The sequence below is a fragment of the Cygnus olor genome, chromosome 4 (genome assembly GCF_009769625.2).
Source record: "Cygnus olor isolate bCygOlo1 chromosome 4, bCygOlo1.pri.v2, whole genome shotgun sequence".
Taxonomy (NCBI): Eukaryota; Metazoa; Chordata; class Aves; order Anseriformes; family Anatidae; genus Cygnus; species Cygnus olor.
The window spans coordinates 4,235,288-4,259,044 of NC_049172.1; the positions used below are offsets into that span (position 1 = coordinate 4,235,288).

The 23,757-nt window shown below is 38.8% G+C and overlaps 1 protein-coding gene across 3 annotated transcripts in view; it reads right to left on the minus strand.

Annotated features, from left to right (window-relative positions):
* SEC24B (SEC24 homolog B, COPII coat complex component) overlaps nt 1-23,328 on the minus strand; it is a 43,428-nt gene extending 20,100 nt beyond the window's left edge. Inside the window, exons 1-5 of one of the 3 annotated variants that reach the window (XM_040556253.1) lie at nt 23,117-23,325; nt 17,222-17,926; nt 10,100-10,285; nt 5,057-5,161; nt 1,118-1,198 (exon numbers count right to left, since the gene is read on the minus strand). In XM_040556253.1, coding sequence (XP_040412187.1) covers nt 1,118-1,198; nt 5,057-5,161; nt 10,100-10,285; nt 17,222-17,926; nt 23,117-23,231 — 1,192 coding nt within the window. In that variant the 5' untranslated portion in view covers nt 23,232-23,325. Of the gene's footprint in view, nt 1-1,117; nt 1,199-5,056; nt 5,162-10,099; nt 10,286-17,221; nt 17,927-18,492; nt 18,585-23,116 lie in introns of those variants that run through there. The other 2 variants (XM_040556255.1, XM_040556254.1) reach the window with 2 other exon arrangements.
* Between the last annotated feature and the right edge of the window lie 429 nt (nt 23,329-23,757).

Genomic DNA, 23,757 nt, shown 5'->3' on the forward strand with positions numbered 1-23,757 from the left:
CTTGGAGGTCTCTTCCAACCTAGATGATTCTGTGATACTCAAGAAGTTAATGCCTTCAAATACGAGCTAAGTTTCAGAAGGATTCAGGCTTGGTAAAATCTGCAGGGAAGTGAAAGGTGGATCACTCATGAAACCAACCTCTAAGAAACTAGGTTTGGCTTGAGCAGTTGGGGTGGGGATCACTTAAAGCTGATCCTGTTACTCTTCAAGAAAAACAAAAGGAACAAGGTATTTTTAGAATACACCTTCAGCAGGACCAAGAAGCTTACTTATTAGCTAAGAAATTAAAATTCATAATCCTGCAGCCATGCCTTTTCTGCCCTTAACTGGAAGGGCTAGACCCTATATGGACAGCGGCATCAAGATTTTGACAGACTTCACTTTAAATAGGAACCCATCACGTAAGCAAACTACTGTGACGTTTTCCCAGGTCAGAGCAATGTCAGAGGCAGACACCCCCAAAATTAATCCAATCATTTAGAATATTGACTAACATATCTACAAGGAACAGAATCTTTGCCACCTATTCCCAATATGAGATTCAAGACTGAGTTAGTCTGGTAGTAAGATCATATAATATAAACCTGACATTCCTGATATTTCTAGAGATAAAAATAAGTGACATAACATCCATATTTTTCACATTTTCTTTAAATGTAGAAAAAATAGAAGAAAGTAACCTGATCCAAGCATCTCTGCAAACTGTTATCTTTGGTCTCTCAAAGCGTCAGTGGCATGTGTCAGCTATTATCGGCTACTAATGCCAACACAATCAGGCAAACAGCATAACCTAGAGAAAGATACCTGCTTTCACACAGAGCATACTTTTGGCACTAGCCTCAATATTACAACAGAAAGTATGACTTATGATACAGGGAGGTTTTATTAAACTATTTGTCCAACTTTAGCGTTAAAACTGTGAGAAGAGATTTTTAAAAAGCAAGCTTGGTTTTCTCTGATGATTTGCCCCCTTCCATACATAGGTGAAAGGCAACTCCTCTAAACTATTTGTTAATTAATAATAATCAACATCAAAATCAGGAAAAAAATCATAGCAAACATTTAAGTCAATTTAAACGAACAATTTTAAATCAACATGCAACAACAAACGGCTCACCTGGATAGCCACCTCCTTCCAGGGCATCATAATTGTTCAGAACGGGAGAGGCGCTGCTAGTAGTAGAAGAACTATCAATTGCTAGGGAGGGAAAAAAAATAAAAGTTAGGTGACTCAGAAACAGCAAATTTTTGAAAAATTTTTAAGAAAGACCAAGATATTTTCAAAAAAACTTATATAAGAAACTGAAGAAAGATTCTAGGGAAGACCACTTCAGCCCTATGACTTGAAAGCAATTATCACTGCAAAAAGGAGAGGGTAAAAAAAAAAAAAAAAGAGACAAATAATCAGCATGGTATTAAGCAAACACACACCAAACATCAAAAGAAAGAAAAATAGGAGGACAAAAACAATGAAAAAAAGTTGTTCCTTGAAACAAAAAATATTTTTCTAATAAATTATCATGTGTTTCTAGACTAGGTGAAATGAAGTAACGTATGACATTGTTAAACTAGTCTCTGCCATGACTTCCTCCATGACACGAGATTCCTATTGTCTTCAGAACAATCACATACCATTCCCACTCCAGGCAAAACGGATGCATTTAATTCTTTCTTCCTTTCTCTACTGTTGTTATTCAGAGCTTCTTTTGTTTTTGATATAAAGCTAATTTCTACTGAAATAGAACGAACAAGTCTGGTACAGCCAAAAGTAACTATGTAAAAAGTACCTGCGCTAAAGTAATGAAAATAACGAGTCGAAATTAGAAAGAGGAGATGGACAAGCACATGCTGATTGGTTCTGGAGGGACTGGTAATGCTTAATTTGTAGTTCACCCTATGCACATATCCTGAATATCTGACTGTAAAACATTACATGAAAATATATTTTAAAATATTTCTACTGGTGCCATTTTATGTACATTTCCAAAGAAAAAGGGTCAATGAGATTAAACGTATGTGCACTTTAACAAAAACAGGCCATGAAATTTAACAGAAATGAAATAAGTCAAAATTTCAAAAAAAGTAAAAATAACTTTTGTGGCAAGACAAGCAGAACAGATGCAGAGGAGAGATGCTGATACTGCTCTACTCAGAATGATCAACCGTGACCACACATCCCTTTGTGAAGCCAAAACTATTTCAAGGGAAACACTTCAGTGGCCAAACACTTGAGATTCAATCCCCCCTCAACTGATGTTTCCAAGTAAAGATGCTCCTGCAGCTGTGCGAATATAACGTCACTGAAATCTGGGAAACATTATTAATACCAAGGCAACATTATGACTGTATAGAATATTTTTGAGCATGTTGTCTTTAAAGCATTCTGGTAAGAAAAACAGGTCCAAAAATTAACGATTTTACATTAAAAATATATATAAATATATACACACATATATATAAAATAACACTGTTAAACTTATACATCAGTTTCCAGTCCTGTATCCCCCACACCCTCAATTTTCCCTTTGGTTTTGAGCATTATAAATTAATTTAAGTGCAATATTTATTTATTATTATTATTTATTTATTCTATAAAGTGAAAGAAACAGGATTCATTATTTTGTGCTCTACCACGAATAAGAACATGGCTTTTCTAGGTTTGGAAAGTCCTAATACTGAAAAGCCGAAATACACTTTTACTAGGTCAACAAGATCAAGATTTTAGTTTCCAACTAATTGTTTTCATCTGACCAGAAGAATTTCTCTGCATTTCCAAGAAATACCAGAAGGATATATGCACAGCTTGGAACAGCTGAGACTAGTTCAAGCTTTCCGATTTAACTATTATGTCACTGGTTACAGACAGTTTTCTCCACAGTAAGTTGTATTCATAAAATCTTAACCATCTCTAAAACAGCTCCATGTAAAATTAGTTTATTCTTTTCCCTAACAAGATATTAATGACACAATGACTTGCTAAAAAGGAAATATTATATACTTCAAGTCCTGCTGGAACAGGTAAGAGTTCCAGCATAATCTGGCAAATATGTAAAAGTAGAAAATATTTCAAATGCATGCTATAATTAATCAGCTTAGTCATATTTCTACTAAAAAATGAACAAACAAAAAAGCCTCATTTTTAACATACAGATAAGTTGTATTCAAAGCAAAATTTCAGATACTTCAAAAACATAAAAAGGTCTGCTTAATGAAAGAACATGAATTCTTACTGAGCATCCTATATACTTACTGAAGACCTTACACATAAGGCCTTTCCTTCTCCAGGTCATTCAGATTTTTTAAGGCACTGATGCCTACAAGAATTATGTTATGCCCCATTCTGTTTTCTCCTGGTGAATATGTGGTTGTCTACAAAAACAATGAGTTGTGCAGTTTCCTGCACACTAGGTTCAGACTCTAAGCTGGCCACACGTATCTGAAATCTCACCGATTCTTCTTCAACAAAAACACAGGAACTTCCACAAAATGAAACAGTTGTCCTATGCTTAAATTAAACTACAACAACTGTCAATTTACTTTAGTACCGTAAGCACCAAGCAAGAGAACACATTAGGAAAAAGGGGAAAGAAAAGGTTTATAAAGGAAAAAAATAGAAAACTGACTAGACAGAAACAATGCTTATAAAATACTTTTAGTATTATGTAATTATTTACATCAATACGACTTACACTTTACACAGTTTGTTAAACTGTTTTGCAACATACTCAAAGATGTAACTACCATAAAAAAAAAAAGCTTTGAGAAGCCGTGTAAACAGAGACAACCAGATGTACAGCACCTGTTTTTCATAAAACCACTTTCATATCCTGGGCTAGAAATCTGTTAGGATTTACATTCACCCCTGGTGATAGGGCATAAACCAGGAAGTTTATGGGCTGCCTGGGTGCCCTTTCATTCTTTTGCATAAGAGATTTAACTACAACGGTAGCTCAAAGGCTAGGACTTCAGCAGAAGTACAGAACTTGAGAAATACAAGTGGCAGAAAGCATGAAAACTGTCTCTGGTAGGTTTAGGGGAACAATGTAAGGAGAAAAATGTTGCAGCTGACAAAAATTGGATATCTCCTTTGACAGAAGCCTTGGGATGAGATTGGACAAAGATATTTATCTGCAGGACACTCACTAGGGAGCCCTGCAAGAAAAAAAAAAAAAAAAAAAGACCAAAAAACCACAACACTCCCAGTTCTTTTAACCTATTCTGAAGAACTGGTCCAAACAGCAGCTGCATCAAAACTGCAAACTTTGTTTTGCATTAGTCAGAAGAAAAAAACAAAAACTCCAACACGACTCAAGAAACTAAGGTAGCAAGAGGCACTAAGCTAGTTTTTAAAACCAGGAAATTTTGACAAATACAGACAGAATCCTTGCAGCCAAGAACATGACATTTCAATCAAGCAGGACAAACTGCTTCTTAAAAACATCAAATGCACTTAATTTCCCCACAAAGCAAGCAGGATAAAACTTAACCTATCTTCCTGAATTGCAGAGATGTGCCGCAGGAGGAGGAAGAAAAGCAGCACAAATGAATTCACTGCCTTAAAATAAACACACTTATCACCTTTCAGTATTTACTACCTTAATTATAAGACTTCTCCATATATAGAATGGGAAGCCAGGTAAACACTGTTTAACATAATGATAAAAATGGTATGTAGTTGATTAATTTGTAAAACAAACAAATATCGGTCTGTACTTCTATGGCTTGGTATCTTTGCTTAAGAGTTTAAAACCTACTGCAAATCGAAATGGTAGAACTCAGGGAGTCTTTTAAGTTGTGAATATTATGTAATTAGATACATAAAACATCTGATATTAATATGACAAAAAAAAACACACCAAAACATTTGATGGCCACTGCTGAACCCCTTTTTGTTTACTCTACTATTAACATTTGGAAAATTTCTAGTTAATTTGATTCATGATGAGTCAGAGCAACTTTCTGCCTTAAAGGAAGAAAAATAATTTCAGAGGATGCAAATATGGAACAAAACTTGAGTAGGAAGAGAACAAGATACTGGTGTAAAGCTAAAGCCAACCTGCTTCCTCATCCTCCTCATCCTCTTCCTCATCATCTGAACTTGATGACAAGGGAGCTGGTGCAGAGCTAGCTTGATTATTAACATATCCACCATACTGCATGCCTGTGAAGTGGAAAGCACAAACATAAGAGTCAGACAGACAGGAAAGATGAAAAACAAAAGTCACAAATCATTGCATTAAAAGTGAGAGAAATCAGCCATTCCAGAGAAAATCCCAACGTGCAGATAGTTAAATCTACAACCCTTGACCATCTACAGCACTAGACCCATAGTTCATATGTGAACTATGTACAGCAGAAGCAGTTTTTAGTGGGCTAGTTAAGTGTTAGTAGCATACAGAAGTTAGCAGAAAGTTGTGTGTGTGTGTGTGTAAATTATTAAAAACATATGTAGAAAGTCTATGTGTATGTATCAGTTTGGTCACTGGAATACTTTCATAAAGTGATATGCATATATAAATGTGTTCTTTCCCAGGTAACTTTAAGTTGCATTATTAAAACACTGATATTCAACTTTTGCTTGGCATACCTGCCCTTTTAAGGCAGCAGGCATTCATTTTGGAATTCTGAACGCTGCCAGATGTCAATGAAACAAACTGCTGCTGCAGTGTGTCAAGAGTACAAACGTACACTCCAGCAACACATCCAGTGAAATTTAAATCAGGTAAACCTGAAAACTTAGTGTTATTTTAAAATGGTGCCTAAATTCACGCTCATAGACCCATATTTGAGCACCTAAACACACTGTCCACTGGTGACAACTCACAGGCACCTCCAAACCATGTATATATTTTAACACAGTATGTACTTCAAACATATGTAAACAACACACAAAAGCAGCACATACACATACCATTTTTAAACACAGTAAAGCACACAACAATGGCTTATAATTAATGTGTGACATTACTAATGCAGCCTAAACACTTCAAGAAATCTCAAGCTTCTCTTGGTGTGGGGCAGTGTTAGAAAAGATTTTAATACATGTTTGCAGTCAGGCAGCGACATCCTAAGAAGAAATGCAACTTTCTCTCCCAGCAATCCAGTGGGCCATTATTGCAAGAAAATATCTTAAGGCTTCAAAATTCAGGAGTTTGGATTTTTTTCCCTGTAGAAACACTGTGTCAGCATCACTCTTACGTATTTTCTTCTAATTTTATTTTAACACTATAATGCACTACAGAAGTGTTGTAGCTATGTTAAACAATCTGAAACCACTGTGGTAATTCATCTTTCCCTGACCCAAAACTTATATCTGCTATACCAATCTTTGTTTTGTTTAACACACGGACTACAAATGCTGTTATTTTCCTATCTTTCTAAAAAAGTTTACGAATGAACCCAAGAGGACAGCTTCAATTTCACTTACAAAAAACAACAGAGTCAAGGCGAAGAGCATCTGTTCACAGATAAAGTAAAAAGAAAATAGAACAAAACCCTATCACAACATTCTTGGGAAGCTGTAACTTTGATACAGAGTTTAGAGGAAGAAGAGGCTGATAGTATTTCATTTCATCTGGCGCATATCGCTCCCGTGACTCCGGTCAAGTTTCTCCATAATACAAGACACAAGGATGAAGGCAACCAAGGCACAATACTTCAGTTTCTCTGTGCAGTTAACACACAGGACTAACTCGACTGCTTCATATTCTCATCTTTTATGAAGGCACTGGATGCACTCGATACAGAGGATTGGAAAAAAACAAAACCACCCCAAACCAGACCACAGCTGAAGAGAACACGTTTTTTCTCAGGCCTAGGAGAGTTCTGTGTTATGGTGAAGGAGAAAAATCAACTTAAAACCATTAATGTGCAAGTAATGGGAAGAAGATTCAGAGCAGAACAGGATAACAAGAAATGCAGTGTAACATAAACGTAGAGCCCAAGCGAAAGACGCTCAGCCCAGCACGAGTGCAAAGACAGAGCTCTGACATACAGCACATCAGTAGGGCAAGAAGGGAAGTAGATGTGCCTGGAAAGGGCACAGCAATGCAAACGTGCCAAGCATGGGCCAATGGAAGGAAAGGAGTGAATCAGTCATTCTGCTACGCCCCTTTGGAGGAATGGTTTTTGGAAAAACAAACAAGCAAGCAAAGAAAATGCTATTGCTAACAGTCTCCCTTTTCCAGTTACTGGTCATAGACATGAAGTAGAGAAGTCAGAAAGAATACAGACAAGCGATAGAAATATGCAAGTGACAGAATTAAGTAATGACAAACTATGCCATTATGAGGTCTGGAGGCAGGACTGGTTTGACTCTCAGCTGCCTAAGGAGTTTGGGTGTATTTCTATTTTTGTTGCCAGCAGCACTCCCAATTTCTGCATTTAGGATACTGTAGCATTCTGCTAGCACAACTGTCCAGAATAACAAACAAATCTGGGAGCTGATCTGGCCAAAAAATAAACCAGTTTAAAAAGTCAGGCTGAGATGGGGAAGGCTCCCATCCTGGTCCACAGCCCAAAAACAGCCCCAGTGGATAGCATGTGGGAGAAAGCAACCGAAGGACACCCACAGGTGGCTGAACACAGCAATTCAAGTGCCACCATATTGATCCAATCACATGCTCGGCTGTGCAACCCAGTTCTGCTTAGTATCTTTTACAGTGGCCAAAACTTGTTAAAATACTCCACTCTTAAAAGTGTGAAAGCTTACTTTGAGATCATTATTTATTTTGAATGAGATTACTTCACACATCTGGCTTAAAATGCAACCACAAACGTAAACTGTAACAGCTGCAAACCCTGTTACTAGTGCACCTGTATTACAGTAATAGCACGCTAATGCTTTATCCCACCTTATTTTACAGACACCTGTAAACATCTTGGGAGGAAGCAAAAGGCCAAACTGTGTTAAGGACTCATTTGTCTATGAAATAAACCAACTATTTAGGTATTTTAAGCAACGACCACTCATCACAAAAGACTCATGTGGGTTATGTTTCATAACAGAAGCCCCACCAAAAATGAAATAACTACATGCAAAAATAAACTATATTCTAAAGCTCTTTAACTGCCTCTCTACTCATTAACCCTCATATTTTCCAATGCACATACCATGACATTAAAAACACCCTACTATTCTATTCCCAACAGTAATTTTTACAAAATGAACCCTCCTCTTCTCCACTCTTAAACTCTTTGCTTTACATTATTTTCATTTACTCAACAGCTCCTCTCATCATCACAAAACCTAAGGAAGTCTGTAAGGTCCGACAGGAGACACGCACTCAGAAGTTCATCTCTACGATGTCATTTTCAAGTGGATAGGTTTATCTGCATTAACTCAGTATGGATATTTATATAAGAAACATGAATGAAACAGGTTTAATACAGTTTAAGTGTTTTTTTTGTCTCTGTTAGAATTCAGCCAACCAAATAATTACAATACTTTAACACTGCATAAGAATGTTCACACCAGGGCTTAAAACAAACCAACAATTCAAATTGTTTTTCCAGAATGCTTCCATGTAGACAACACTACTGCAATAACATGACTAAAAAAAAAGACAACATTTAAAAAAAATCAGTCTATTTCATCACTGCCTGAGAAACCCTTTGAATTCTAACAACCCAGAGAAATATTCAGATGCGTTCGATTTTTTCAGGGTGTTAATTTCAGCAAATGAATTTATCGCACTTAATTGCTGATAAAGTTTTACAAGAATACAACATATATTTCAGAGTTCTAAAAAGAATCCAACTGCAAAAAGTTTAAAGTTTTCCAATGTTTTATAAAAATATCATCTAAGTACAGAGACACGTGCGATGACAGATATGGATTTATTAATGCTTAATGTAAATACAACCAGATGGATTCTAACTCTTGTTGACTTTGCTATATGCTCCTGACACACATATATATAGGGTTGGTTGTAAAGCATGGTCATTCATCTTCATACATACTGCACATTATGGCAAGCACAATTAAACAGCTGAAATCCATTTTGTCATTTGAAACATTTTTGCTGTTTCTTTGGAAGTTGAGCAAGAGTTTTTTTGAGCAAACACATCTGCGGAACAACTAAGTTCTATCCTGTACCAAAGCAGACTATAAAACTGTGCAAGAAAAGAGCACAATTAGAAAAACTGAACTGTTTTCCTTGAAATGGTACACTGTACATAGGTCTTGGTAGCAATGAATAAGTATTTTTGTAAGATAAATAGAACCAATTCACAAGCAAATTATTTCTTTACAGTCCCTACCCCACTGGAAAAAAAAGAAGAAAAGGAGGAAAAGGAGAAATTAGGAAATTTATGTCAGGGGGCTTTGAAAGTTAAGAATAAAAAGCATGCTTTTGAGAATTATTTTGAAGGCTAGCTATACCACCTTGCTCTGGACAAGAATCGTTGTCTGCTTGTGCCCTACACACTAAGTTATGTCTCCAAAAGAATTTAAAATCCTGAAATTACCAAGAGAAAACACAGCAAAATGAAATCACTGCAATAAAATAGATTTGGAATACTAGACACAGAAACATTTAACAGTCTAAAAGGCAAGTCAAAACATCAGGGCAAAATTAGCATGGCAAAAGAAGGCTCAAGACCCAACTGATTCTTTGCCAACAGGCCACCAAAGTGAGAATAGGAAGAAGCTCAGTAAGAACCCCCTGTTCTCCAACAAGAAACCCTGCAGCAGATTTCCAATGGAGCTTGCAGCTAGGGATTAAGAAGACAATTTCATTATTTCTAGTTTAAGTCTGATTTTGCAATAAACTGATTACAAAAGATCCTTTTAGGACCTTCTTCTAAGAAGTCAAAATAGTGAGAAACTTTTTAGAAAAACAAGAGAGCTAAGAGAAAGGCTTTGTAAGGAAGAGACGCAGGCAAGCCAAAGACAGTGTACAGCTAGGAAATCAAACAGAAGAGCTAAAAAGACAGAACAACAGACCTACAAAACGAGAACTCTCAGAAGCCTGACAAAGACACAAGAGCAGTACTCTAGTCAGACAAACATAAAAGAGCAGTAAGGCTTCCAGCATTCACATGTGCAGGTGGAACAAGGCAGAAGTCTGTATTATAACCTCCCATTCCCTTTTACTACCTTCCTGAAGAGCTGACTCAGGTGACTGTGTGACAGAGGGGGACGATCGTGGCTGTGAAGAAAGTCCTGAAGCAGACGTCCTTGCTGAGGAGATCACAGCAGGGGAAGCAGATGTTCCAACCCCAGGCTTGGTAAAATGAACGCTCTGGCTTGGGGAATGCACAGGCTGTAAAGAATCAACGCCACCTGAAAAGGGAAGAAAGCACAAACACCATTTGTATTTGCACAGGCAATTACACAATGCAAGCAATTGTATTTAATATTGATTTCACAGTAACTACAAGAACACTACTTCGGAGAGATGTCATCATACAAGTAAATAGGAAAGAGGAGGTTATCTTTTTTAACATTAAAGGTTTGCAATTTAAAGAACTCCACTAAAATTAACAGATTGTTCAACAGCAAAAAAGGAAGACACAATGCAGTATTAAAAGATCAAGCAGAAGCTGAATGAATCCACTTTTGTTCCATCTCCAAAACACTATGCTTTCACAAGTTTCTCTTCCTAGGTAAGAGGAACAGAGCCCATGCACGAAACCCCCCCGACAACACTCCTCTCAGCAGCAGGAAACCTGTGAGGCAGCTGCGTAGCATAGCAGCAATCTGCCTCCCCTGCAGGCTAGAAGCTTTGCAATTTTGTTACTCAATTATGAGACCCATATTCTAAGCAATCTGCTTCAATCAGCCCTGAGTATGCCACAGAACTTCTGATGTGTTTTAAACATCTGGACTAGATATAATCTCCTTAAAAAAAAGTCAGATTAGTGCTTTGAGAGATTTAACACAGTCCAGTCAAAATTCCTATCAGATAAGGACAATGTGACTTCAATTAAGTTAGTTTTAAAGAGTCTCTCCTTGTTTATAATTTGGAAAAAATCATCATACGATGATTCTTTTTAAAAACTACTCCTTTCTATAAACTACTGACAGACCAAACTGTTAAAAACAAGAATAGAAAGAAAATAATTTGACCAACCTGACTCAGCAAACACACAGAAATTAACCAACGAGATTCAGATGTTTTTATTTGCCGACTACCAATTTAGGTTACCGAATTCACTAGAGGATTCGCGTGTAATTGCAACTTGGCTTCCTCTGCACACACAGCTGAGCAGTGCATACAGCCCTAGACTTCCTCCTAAATAACGGAGCTGGCATTTGAAAGGACTTCATGGGGAAGTTGAGGCTTCCTTTAGAGGGGCAAAAAGAGGAGGTTTAAGATGATTCTCCTGCTTTTCTAACTTACCTTCAAAATCAACAGCAAAATTTTCACCATCTTAATGGGCCCTTTATTACAGTGCAATTTTCAAATATAGCATGGAGCTATGCCTACTGCTTTTCTGCAAGTATTATCAAAATCTAAATTAAAATACATACTTCTTCCAAGTAGACACACAGCATTTTCTACTGAAATGTACTTGCTGTAACTTAAGCTTCTATACACGATGTCTTGTGGATACCCCATAGAAGCACCTGTGAGCAGAAGTGTTAGAGAGCTCCACGGCTTCCTCAAGCAAGATCCAGTAGACGACGAGGGGGGATCTTTCACATTATTGCCTTGGTGTGGAAAATACCCAAACCCCATATGCAGCTCTCTCTGCTACAGAAGCTGGGTAGATGCACTAGAGTGATAATTGCAGCTTTAGATACCTGTACTGCTGCAGAGTATGATAAACTCTGGTGTCACAACCAATGCCAAAACCTGTTTACACCTGGATTAGCCAAAGATGAAATACTTCCTTGCCAAGTACGAGATTTCTATTCTCAAGCATAAGCTATCCAAAGCATCCTATAAATGACACGGCTCCTTCAGACTTACTGTAAGAAAATGTTTTTAAACTTTGACCAAAAAGATATTTATTTTTTTCTTCTTACAGAAATCCAACCTACCAAATTACAAGTTAAGCTTTATTTTGCAACCCTAGAAAGCTTTGGGAAGCCATACATAACTAAATACAAAGGACTATAATGGAAATTTGAACAAATTTAATCTCTAAAAATGCATTGTTAGTAACTCATCTCATGAGACAATCTACGGTTATAGGAAACATGCTATCAGTTTTTTGTTTTTTCTTGTCTAGCCGGTAACAAGATTGCACCCTGTTACACAAATACTGATCAATTTAGGATGATGCAATTTAGGATTCTAGATCAAGACAAAACTGGGCTGACCACCAGTTTAAAGTTTCCCATTAGCTTGCCTAGGACAAGCCCAATTAGCCCATGCAACACCCCGACAATCGCTGTCAAGAGAAGCACGTAAAGCCAAGACCTTTGTCAGACTGCAGTAAACACAAACACTTTGTGACAGAATTTTCTACATTTCCCCCAATACTCCCTCCTTCCTTCAATGTGCACTGCCTTTTCCTTCGTGCCTTTCAACCATGAATAATCTCCTGGACTGAAAAATAGCAAATGATTTTGTAACCAACCACTCGGTTGCAAAGGCCACCTACCAATAAAGATCTACAGGTAAAAGGTATGTTACAGACACGATCTACAGAGCTCTGTAAATCAGAGGTAAATCCTCATTTTTCCTATGCACTACCCCAAAAGTTTTCATTCCGTTTCCAACTTGAAATCTAAACTAGCAAAGTAAATCATAGTAGTATCTTTGTGTTTAAGAAGAGATAGGAGAACCATCCTGAGTTGCTATATGCATGATCTTGATTTGTTTTATTTCCCCCCAATATAGCTATATCCACAATATTGATTTATTTCCCCCCAATATAGCACGTAATTTCTACCAAGACATTTACCAGCTCCCCACAGCTTGGTTTTCAGCAGCATCCTATCTGCACAACTTTCTACACCTTGGCTGCAGCCCCTTCCCCTTTTTCCTACCACACCTATGCTGCTAGATTTACAGAATTATACCCTAAATTCCTACAGATGTGGGGCAGTGAGGACTTGAGACCCTGATCTGACATAAAGGAAAGTACAAGTATGTTCATGAGATCATGAAATTGAAGCGTCTCCAGCTCAAGCTGCCTGCCCACAGCACAGTTGACAAGATCCATAAAGCAAAGTAATCCATACCAGGCACCCTCAGGAGTCCTCTCTCACCCCCCATCCCCCCCCCCTTCAGGAGTGGGGGGAGACTCAAGTAAAATTTGGGCATCCTTGCTGACAAAACACATGGATCCACACAGACTGGAAAGTACCAAGAAAGTCTGAATGCACCAATTTCAGCTGAAAAAGCTGGAAAAAAAACAATAAGGAAAGCTACTGACCTAGAAAAACAAAAAGCCTAAGTAATATAGCATGTGTTATTTACATAGGACATCACTGTTTCCATATAGATTCATACCGATACTGCTATGCTGAAATACAGAATTTAAAACTAGATGAGGGCATTTTTGTTACAGGAAAGTAGTTTAAACCAGCCAGAAGAAAATCTTAAATATTTGTTTCCTACTTAATTTACGCTCCCTAAAGCAAATAAAATTATTCTTACTGGCTGGTATTCATCAAAACAGGCCAGCTTCCAAAAAAACATTCTTCTTACGTTTCTTTTTTTCTTCCGCTGAAATTTCAGCAAGCTCCACTGAAAATAATGATCTCAGATAGTGGCTGACGAAGTTTTAGAAATGCAACACGATCTTCTCCTGTGCCCTCAGCTCAGTGGTTTGATTTTAACAGGCATCAGCAAATTTGGGGCTTTCAAAGGCCCTGCACTTGTTCTTTAATTGGTTTATTTAAAAATCCAATTGTAAATACAACACTTACAACTTTTTAACTCAAGTGTAAAACAGAAATTACCACATTTCAGAAAGTTATGCCGACCTGAGTTTCTTGGGCAAGTCCTGTGTAAACACAGGGATTATATTCAATATTTTATTCAAAACACAACATTCTTCTCTATAAAGCATGTCCCATTTTCCTCTCAGAGAGCTCTCACTAACTGCACAACTGTTCACTAACTGCACAAAACTAGTATTGAAAAAGTACAGTAAGTCGATAGCATCCTGAGTCCTTCCAAGATGTACTTATCTATAATTTAAGGACTGTGAAGGGTCCTCTTTCATAGCACAGCAGCAATGACAACAAACTGCCTTCTCAGTATTCTAGGAGTAGGAGAGGGTAATAAAAATTTCTTTACGTGAACAGTTTTAGAAAGCATACTTAGGAATTTCAACATATCAAACAACAAAAACAATTTCACGCAGAACAGACTGCAATCGTTTTCCATCATTTCCCTCCTAGAGAACAAACAGCAGGAAGGATGAAACATTCCTTCTTACAAACCATCATAATTTCCTTAAATTCCTCGTGTGTTATATTCATACTCTTTCCAAAGATGTACAAGAAATGGCAAGTCATTTTCAAGATTACTTTTTTTTTTCTTTTTTTTGAAGCGTGCTAACGCTTCAAATTCTATAGAAAGTACTCCACCTGAGAACTGTAAAACTGCATTGGGAAATTCAGAAAGTATATTAGTGCCCCAAAAAGCGATTCAACTATGTCAGGACCAAACATTCATTTGGCATCTTCTGTTAGCTTGGTGTTGTAGCAATTGAATTATTAATGCATTTTAGCCACAGATATTGAATTCTGCACTTAAAAAGGAAAAAAAAAATCACACAACAAAAATGGTCAGGCTTTGTCAAAGGCAGTCTCTTTAGCCTCAGACTTCGTAAGTGATGTCACTGTAAAATTAAACAATGACAGGCAGGTATTCTATGAATCCTAATTGTGCAGTTGGAATTAAATCTGTATCTAATCAATTGTATGTGGCAATTCAACCTGATCAGATGCCTACAGTGACATATAAAGCAGCCAAGTACTAGCATAAGAGTGGGACCACATCAATCCAGGCTTTAAATTCCTATGAAACTGCACCAAGGCTGCTCTTTGAGCAAGATTTCCAGCCTGTCAAACCAATGCTGTCAGCAAAACAGCCCCACTTTCCCTTCAGTCCACCTACTGGTTGCTACCTCGATTTGCTCTCTCCCAGTCAGCAAATCCAGAGTCATGTGTGTGTTGAGCATGAACCAGGAAACCGGTTCAGGCTGAAAAGAAAGAAGTTAGGCTCCAGATAAATCAGTTCCACAACCCAGTTCACTGGGTTTTAAATAAGCATGCCCCCCCCCCTACCTTTGAGTAAGGTAGGGGGCATGCTTATCTCAGAGCTTTACCAGCTCAAAGAGTTTGAATAAGAGTAACAAAAACAGTGGATTAGTGTTTATTTTCATAACTACAAAGCATGTGCCTATTACACACTACTACCACAATCAGTTCTATCATCAGCTCTTGGAAATTTAAGCATGAAATTATTACTTCTTCTTGAGACCACATGTTTACTCAATCACTCCCTTAAGAAGTGCACTGAATGGCTCAGGAGTAAGGCATCCGTGACTGTTCTTCAGAGTCTGGCCAGCTATGTTGCCTCACCTTCAATACAACTATTCCTTACTATAAAAGATATGAAAAAATAAGATTTCAAACAAAAAGGAGGCAAAATAATAGGCACTTAAAGACTTCTAAATAAAGCATTTACTGTCTGAACAAACAATAGATGGTTTTCATATGACTACTGCAAATCTATTCTGGAAGGATTCTGAACGAACAAGAAATCTTTTCCATAGAACTACTGCAATAGTCTAGAAGGATACCTGCATTCTGTAAAGTCCAGCTATACATTCTGTATGCAGAGTTCATTTTTCAGACATACTTTTAAACCTTTAGTCTGTGAAATAATTTTTTAATGCTCAGCCTTGAAATACCATTAATTTCAGAAGCTTTTTAAAACTCTCCCTTTTACTTTTCTTAACAGTATTTTGTTTCATTTTTGAAATACTAAGGAAAACCATATAATTGCAACACCATATAGAGACAGAGTTCAAATCTACTATTTCATCTTCTAAAACTGTGCTAAAGGATGCCACTCTGTATCACAGTTTGGGAAAAAAAAACAATAACAAAAAACAACCAACACTGAAAATGAATTCAACCTTGACACGTACTTTATGAACTTGATTTAAGCTCTGTTGGTTTCCCCAGTCAAAGCTTTACCATCATCAAAACCATGTTTTTCATAAGTCCTTGGTCTTAGAAAACCTCAGCTACAAGGACTCTGAAAACAATTCCAATGCTTAACTATAATCTGAAATAACTGGCATTAAAAAAAAAGAAACATTCTACAATTCTCTAACATCTGTCTCATCAGAAAGGAAAACTGTTAGTCTTGCACAGCTTACAAGTGAGAACTGCACAACACCAGAACAGTACCAGCATAGTAAGACAACCAGAATCTGCTTGCACGCACTATTTGGAGAATAAAGCCTCATTCAGATGAAGAGCAAAACGTTTCCTTGTGCCTGCCCTCCCACACCTCTAACCCCTTCCACCTTTCTTACCCTTCAAAGCTGTTGTCAGTTTTCCCACGAAGCAGCAGAAGCTGCAGCTACCCGCAAGGACTCAGTCTGCTTGTCCTCACCACCTCATTCTCTACTGCTGCATTCACATGAAAATCATTGTGCTGTTGCTTACAAAAACTATCTAAAAACACCTAAATGGCTGTCTCATTCAAATGCTTATTAAAACAAACAAACAAACAAACCACACAACTAATTGCCCCCTAACCCATTTAGGATTCCACTTTTTCTGAAATTTCTGAAGAGAAGAGCACACGCATGTTCACTTAGGTAAATGTTACAGAACAAATTTAAGTCCTGAATTAACAATAGAACTCTTCTAGACATAGATTGAAAAAAAAAGTACATTTTCAATAGACATATCTAAGAATCTACACCTTCCTTCAAAACAGCACAAAAGACTTCCCTTCCAAGCCAACTTAAAAATGCAAAAACAAACAACAAACAAAAACACACAACCAAAAAAACCAACCACAAACCAACCAGAAAAACCAAAACCCTAAAACCATCTGCCCAGTAGGGTCTTTTGCTGCATCACTCAATGGAACATGTCAGTGATACAATTAGCCACTGTTGTCAAGACTGTGATAACCAAATGAGAAATGCCTCAAAAATCAATAAAGACAGAATTCAAACTTGTGATACAGAATTTTACGTACTGAATAAGTACAAAACAACAAAACCGTGATTTCTGATGTTTCCCAGGCACATCTGGAAGTTCACTATCTTTCAACTAATACTGTACCTGTATTTATTTGGTTGTTTACTTGAGCAACTGATCCAGTGAGATTCCTGCTGAGGTTGTCCTGAATGGACTGAGCAGATGAAACGGTTGATAACGTTGAATTATATCCCACAGGAACATGCTGTTGAAGTGAATGAGGTACTGATGTACTCGGGCTAGAAAACATATTTGTCTCTTTGAACTGTCCGGCAGCAGGTAGGCTCTGAGAAGTAAATGCCTGCCCATACATGCTGCCAGTAGCTGCAGGAGGATAGGAAACGTTAGGATACATGACACTAGAAACCACGGGCATAGCGTAACGATCAGAATTAAGGGGAAATCCCTGAGATGCCACTGAAGAGCTGACAGAAGTGTTGTAATGATTACCAAACGCTGAATATGACTGCTGAGCACTCGTATGCAAGTAGGATGCAGATGGTATTGCTCCTTGAACAGGTCCTTCAGCTGGCCCCGCTGCATGGGGAGGTTTGTTGTAGAACTGCTGCGATTCCCGGGTATTCAACACGTTGGTACCCACAGAAGGGGCCATGACATTTTGTGCTGGTGTTGAATAGTAGGTGGAGTGGTAACTAGCTCTATACTGATTATCCACGTGTGGAGAAACAGCTTTATTGGGCACTTGGGAATAGTGTCCTGAGGGCGCACTGTAGTTTGGAGGATGCGAGCCATAGCCAGAAGGGAACTGCATCGGACTCTGCACAGGACCTGAAATGAAGACAAAACATCTCAATAAATTAAAGGTGCATCTGCTAGTAGTGCCAACGAACTCTGTACCTACTGCAACTAACAAACAACTGCTTTCTTCTTGATTTCCATCCCTATCTTTGAGGTCAATGTCCATCAACAGAACAAAAAGAACAAACCAAGTACAATGCATGCAGAATACCATGTTTGAAATAATTTGCAAACACATAAAAGTACCAGAAAAATGGATCCTTTCCATGCCAAGACCCTATGCATCACAGCTCTATTTTGAATATTTTAAGGTTTTAGGAAAATATTTAAGCAAGTAGTGAGCAACAGTAAGCACCAAACTGGTATTTCAGTGTCTGAACATAACAATACACCCTACAGAAACTGAAAATGAAAAGCTGCAGACACATCAGTATGTCAACATTGTCTCGAGAGCTCCCCAACATGGTGACCAAGATAAAGTGCTTTAGAGCATTTATTTTCCTTTATGTTATTTTATGCTTTTACAAAAAAAAAAACATTTTTATGAAACCACAAGGTACCTGACGAGGCACTTATGTTTACTGCCTGATACTTACATCAGGTAGTGGAGATGTTTGTATCAGAGAAACTGACCTCAGCTGTCACTGCAACTGCCTCTGCAACATTAGAGGTTAATTACATACTGGTCCTGCAAAGGGTAGAACAAGTACTTGCTTGTTAGAGACCAAACATTAAGCATGTCCTTTTTAAAATTATTATTATTTTTATTATTAATTGATCAATGGTAAATCTTAAAGCCTCCCTCAATTTCTTTTCCTGCACCCTGTTTTTATTTTCTAGTGAACCATACATGCATTTCCCTGGATCATTTCCTTTTTTAAACTCACCACACCCTACTGCTTACATCCCGCTGTGTGCCCGTGTTATTTCCCAGCTCTCAGTGAATAGAAACACACAGCACGACACCGTGCCACTCACATTAAACAGCAGCTGTGGCAATAATGAACTGTCGATTTGCCCCCCTACATTTACTACGATAACAAAATACAAGCATTACTTCTCTTGTATGTGCTTCTGTTGAAGAATCAAATTCAGAAAAGTCACTGTTCTCAAAGTAACATCCAGGTGGTCTATGATTAACTTGCAAGGCAATTTTAATAATGATCTGTTAACAGAATGTTGTAAGCAAGGAACATACTGTCCAAAATTGTTCTCTGATAAAATTAAAAATGACTTTTCGTAAGTGACAAACCCAGAACACTGAGCAGAAGAGAAAGCTAACAAACAAACAAACAAGAGTGACTTGGACCGCTGGGCCAAGAAACAGGAAGGCCTTTAGGGAATAAGCATAAGGAGCTTAAGAAAATACAGACAAAAAAATAGAGACGTACTAACAATTTGGAGCCATACGTAATTTTATGCTTCTGATTCACTGCTTTTCTGAAAAAGTGGGAGCTGCTTCCTAATGCTCTGTAGCTTATTCTCCTTTAAGGGAGAATGATTTTCAAGTTAGTGACTCACCGACAACTAACTACAGGCTGCACTTACGTGACCTTTAGCAGACTTTCAACCTGCTTTTTGGAAGTCTGAAAGAGCAAACTGAAAAATACACAAATAACATATGTCTGTCACGGCTTACTGCTTTAAGCAGCTACAACATCGAAGGCAGCAAGGAAAGTTGTTTTAGCTGAAGAGTCTGTGCATTTGTTCTACTATGGTATGCTATGCTGAATAAACTAACTGAGCAAGTATAATTTAGGAACTGGTTTAGGAGCACCTCACTTCAAATAAAAGGCTGCACATCAAATCATCTCATAAAGTCTTGCAGTATCCAGCTCTGGTTTAAAAACACTTACCATAAGGAGAGATTATATTACCAGTACAAGATACCAGTTACCACACTACAGAACGCCAAGTTGCCTTTATTCCTATTCTTAACATCCATTATGAGTTTAAAACTGCACAAGATAGTACGAATCCCATCAAGAACTCATTAAGAAAGACACAGCTGACATTTGAAAAGCAATCTTTCGGATTTCAAAATCCTGGCCTTTCAAAGCAAGTTTTTACAACTACAGAAGAAAGATCATTCCCATTATCTGAACTGAGATTTTTGTCCATTTGATCATGAAGAATGTGAACAGAAAGTAATTTCTCAGTGCAATTAGTAGCTGAAGCTGCTAATGATGACTAGATAATTGGGCCGTTTTTAGCACTGGAAATGTGGGTACGTTTTTGATGTCATTTTGAGACCTGGTTAACTGCACGATCTGTGCTGGTGTCTCAGGCAGTATACCTTCCTCCCAAAACACTTGACTATTCTCTTCCAGAGAACTGTAAGAGGAGTTGAAAAACTTACCTGCACACAGAAAGCGCACCGCTAAAATGCCATCTCCATAGTGGAAAGCAAGGAAACTCTCCTTCCACAGACAAATTAATACCTTATAATGTGTAAGTACATGTGCATTAGTAGGAGAACCCTGAAAGCCGTATCACTTTTTAAGGAAAAAAAAACACTATAGGAGGAAAAAAAAAAAAAGAGTGCCATGGCTATACGAACACCTATATAAATTAGCAAAGTTTGGCTTTCTAGTGTCATGTGTGTTTGTATTCATGCCCAAGCCTTCTCTTACCTGAATAACTGAGCCTTCTGCCACGCACCCTCCAGGTACATATCCCTACAATAAAACCGCCCTTTCTAGTCAAGAATACCTGTTAGGTGTCCACAGCTTTTATCATCTCTGTGTCCACTGCAGAGAACACTCACCGCAGCTCCCTGGTCTCTCTCTAACCAGATGGACATGGGGCAGCTTGACCACATCTCGTCAAGCTCTGCACGTCCTTAGTTGCAAGCAAAGGACCCAGAAAATCAAGTCACTGCTGAGCTCTCGCAGCAGCTCAGTGATGGCATCAGTCAGCTTCCCAGTTTCACAAAGCTTTCAGGAATTTCATACCTCTACCCCCGGCATCAAATTTAACTGAAACTATCCAAAAGATCAAACTTGTGAGGAGGGATGAAAACCAGTCCTAAAGGACTTCATAATTGAAATGATGATCCTGAAATATACCATAGTATCATCAGGATACTGATGATATAACTGTAATCTTACAAAACACTCGTAGATAACACTAGTAAAAAAACTTCTCGAGAAACATGGAAATTCAAAAGAGTTAACCTCTCAGAGTTACAAATTTCAATACGTTATACTGTTAATACTGAAGTCTCCAGTGGCTACTGGAAAAATACATCATTTTTCAGTACTAATTTAACAAGCAACATCTCATTATGCTGGTATTTGGAAACAAGTCGTTTTCTGGTTATGTATAAAGCTACTTGTAAAACTGCTACAATAAAATTTCCACGAACCTGCAAAACTTTATTCAGAAGAATTGCAGGTACAAGCCCCTGACTGACAAACAAAATACCAGGCAATGACCCCTTTCTTTTTATATTACTGAATTTAAAAATGGAATCAAACCAAATACATGGAGAGGAAAAAAAAAAAATTTTTTTTTTTTTTTTAAAACTTACACTAACACTAAAGTCCCCAAAGGTCTCAAATGAATGTGGTCACTGGACTGGGTAAATCCTATTAAATACAAAGCTGAACATCCTTGTAAATATCACTATACATGCAATGAGTTTCTTTCTTTCTGTAAGAAACAGCCTCTCCTTCATCAGATCCCCATAACTTCAAAGGCTTAATCTGAAAAATCTAGATTTTATGAAATTAACATGTATAGTACTCTGCAAACAACTGAAACAATATGCTATGGTCTATTTTACAGCCAATATAGAAATAGTTGTATTCACTAAAGTATCTTACATTTGACCTTCCTTATACTGATGTAAAAATAAATTTCAAAAGCAATGACTATCTTCTTTGTGAAATTTAGTTTCTATATGACAGAAGTTTCCAATTCTCTTTTTCTGTCGCTATTCCCCCTCATTCCCCCTTCTATTACAGTTGTTAAAAAAAAAAATTAAATCCTGTGTTACAACTTCACAAGATTAGTACTTGAAGAAGACCGATAAACTCATCTAAAAGCTTTGGAATAGTGTTGCTAAAACACACGAAATCACAAATTCAGATTTCTTAGCCTACCGTGGTATATATCTGATGATTTGTAGGCATCTTATGAACACGGAAGGCAAAGGTAAGCTGGGCAGTTAGCAAGTTATATGATAAAAATGCAAGATAATTACTACACACTATAAAACTTCTCAGAATTAAAAAAAAATAAGCATATGTTTGATTCACAGTAAACAAATAGTTTACTAGAAGGTTTAAAAGATGGAATATTGACAGCAACATGAAACCAACTAATTAAAATAATAAATCCTAATGATGGCCCTTTAAAATTACCGTTTCATTCAGTTAAAAATACAAGGGGAATACGCAATGTCAGTTTCTGTTTATTTCTGTGAAATATACCTCCAGTTCATTGAGGAGGTTGTATCAGAGTCCTGACAGCGTGGTATTTTAACTAAAAGCCACATAAGTTGGAATTTTGTGACTAATTCAGAGAAATTTCAGGTTTATAATACTAAAGTTTGAAGAGCGCATCCGAGGCATTAGTTTCTCCCTAAACTACGTGCTTACCTCCCTTTTCATTCACTGCACTACCTGTAGGCAAAACCTTCGGAGGCATGTAAGAGCCCACCAACGAGCCACCCTTTGGACACGAGCAATATCCACGAGAGAAGATTTTGTAGGTCATTACCCTCAACAGCAGCCTGCGCAGAACACCGCCTGTGCACAGCGAGCCTGGCTGTGAGATAAAAGGTTTACCAGCCAGAGCCAAAATCCCGTGAGAGATACGAAGAGGCCCGATGTCGGTGCCAGACCATCGTTAGGCGGGGATGGAGCAGAGGCAGGCTTTCTAAAAACTTAACAAAGAACTGGTTTTGCAGCCCCCGCGGTTTAAAAGCAAGGAGTTAATACCTCTCAACGTGAAAAGCGAGCCACTGCTTTGGGAGTTTGCAATATTTCATATTCTCCAGCCAGCCACGATTCACAGCTCCCCCCAGCCCCACTCCCCTGCTGCACGGGCACCCTGACCCCACAGCACCAAGGCCCCGACCCGCCTTCTCCTCCCTCCCCCCCAAAATCTTCCCCAAACCCATCCCGTTTCCACACCCGAGGCGCAGAAGAGGCGAACCCCCCCCCCTCCCGGAGCCCCGAACCCCCAGAGCCCCGCAGGCCGGCGGCCCCTCACCGTTGTGGCAGCGAGGAGTGCCGCCCTCGGTCGCCGCGGCCTCCCGGGAAGCTGCGGGCCCGCCCGGGTACATGGCGGCGGACGGCCGCGGCGGCAGCCCGGCGGGCGCAGACATGGTTCCCCGCAGCGCTCCGCCCCCGCGGCGGCCGGGGGTCGCCCCAAGGGCCCCGGTAGGACCGGGCACGGCCGGGCAGGGCTCGCAGCCGGGCCCGAGCGCCGCTCCCGCCGCTGCCGGCCGTTAACGCCACCGCCCACAGCGTCCCCTGGCGGAGCCTCCGCGCCCCATTGCCGGCGCCGCCCTCCCCCGGCTGCGGGCGGCCCCACGGGGCATGGTCCCGCCCGCGGGGGGACTGCGGGCAGGGGAAAGGCCTCGGGGAGGCAGGGAGCGCTGTGGCAGGGGGTTTCTTTCTGTGGAAGGAGTGTGGTCTCTGTATGAGGGCTGAGAATCATAGAATCACAGAATCATTAGGGTTGGGAAAGGCCTCTCAGATCATCTGGTCCAACCATCACCCTACCACCAATGTCACCCACTAAACCGTGTCCCTAAGCACCACGTCCAACCTTTCCTTGAACACTCTCGGGGACAGTGACTCCAGCACCTGACCAGGCAACCTGTTCCAATGCCTGACTGCTCTTTCTGA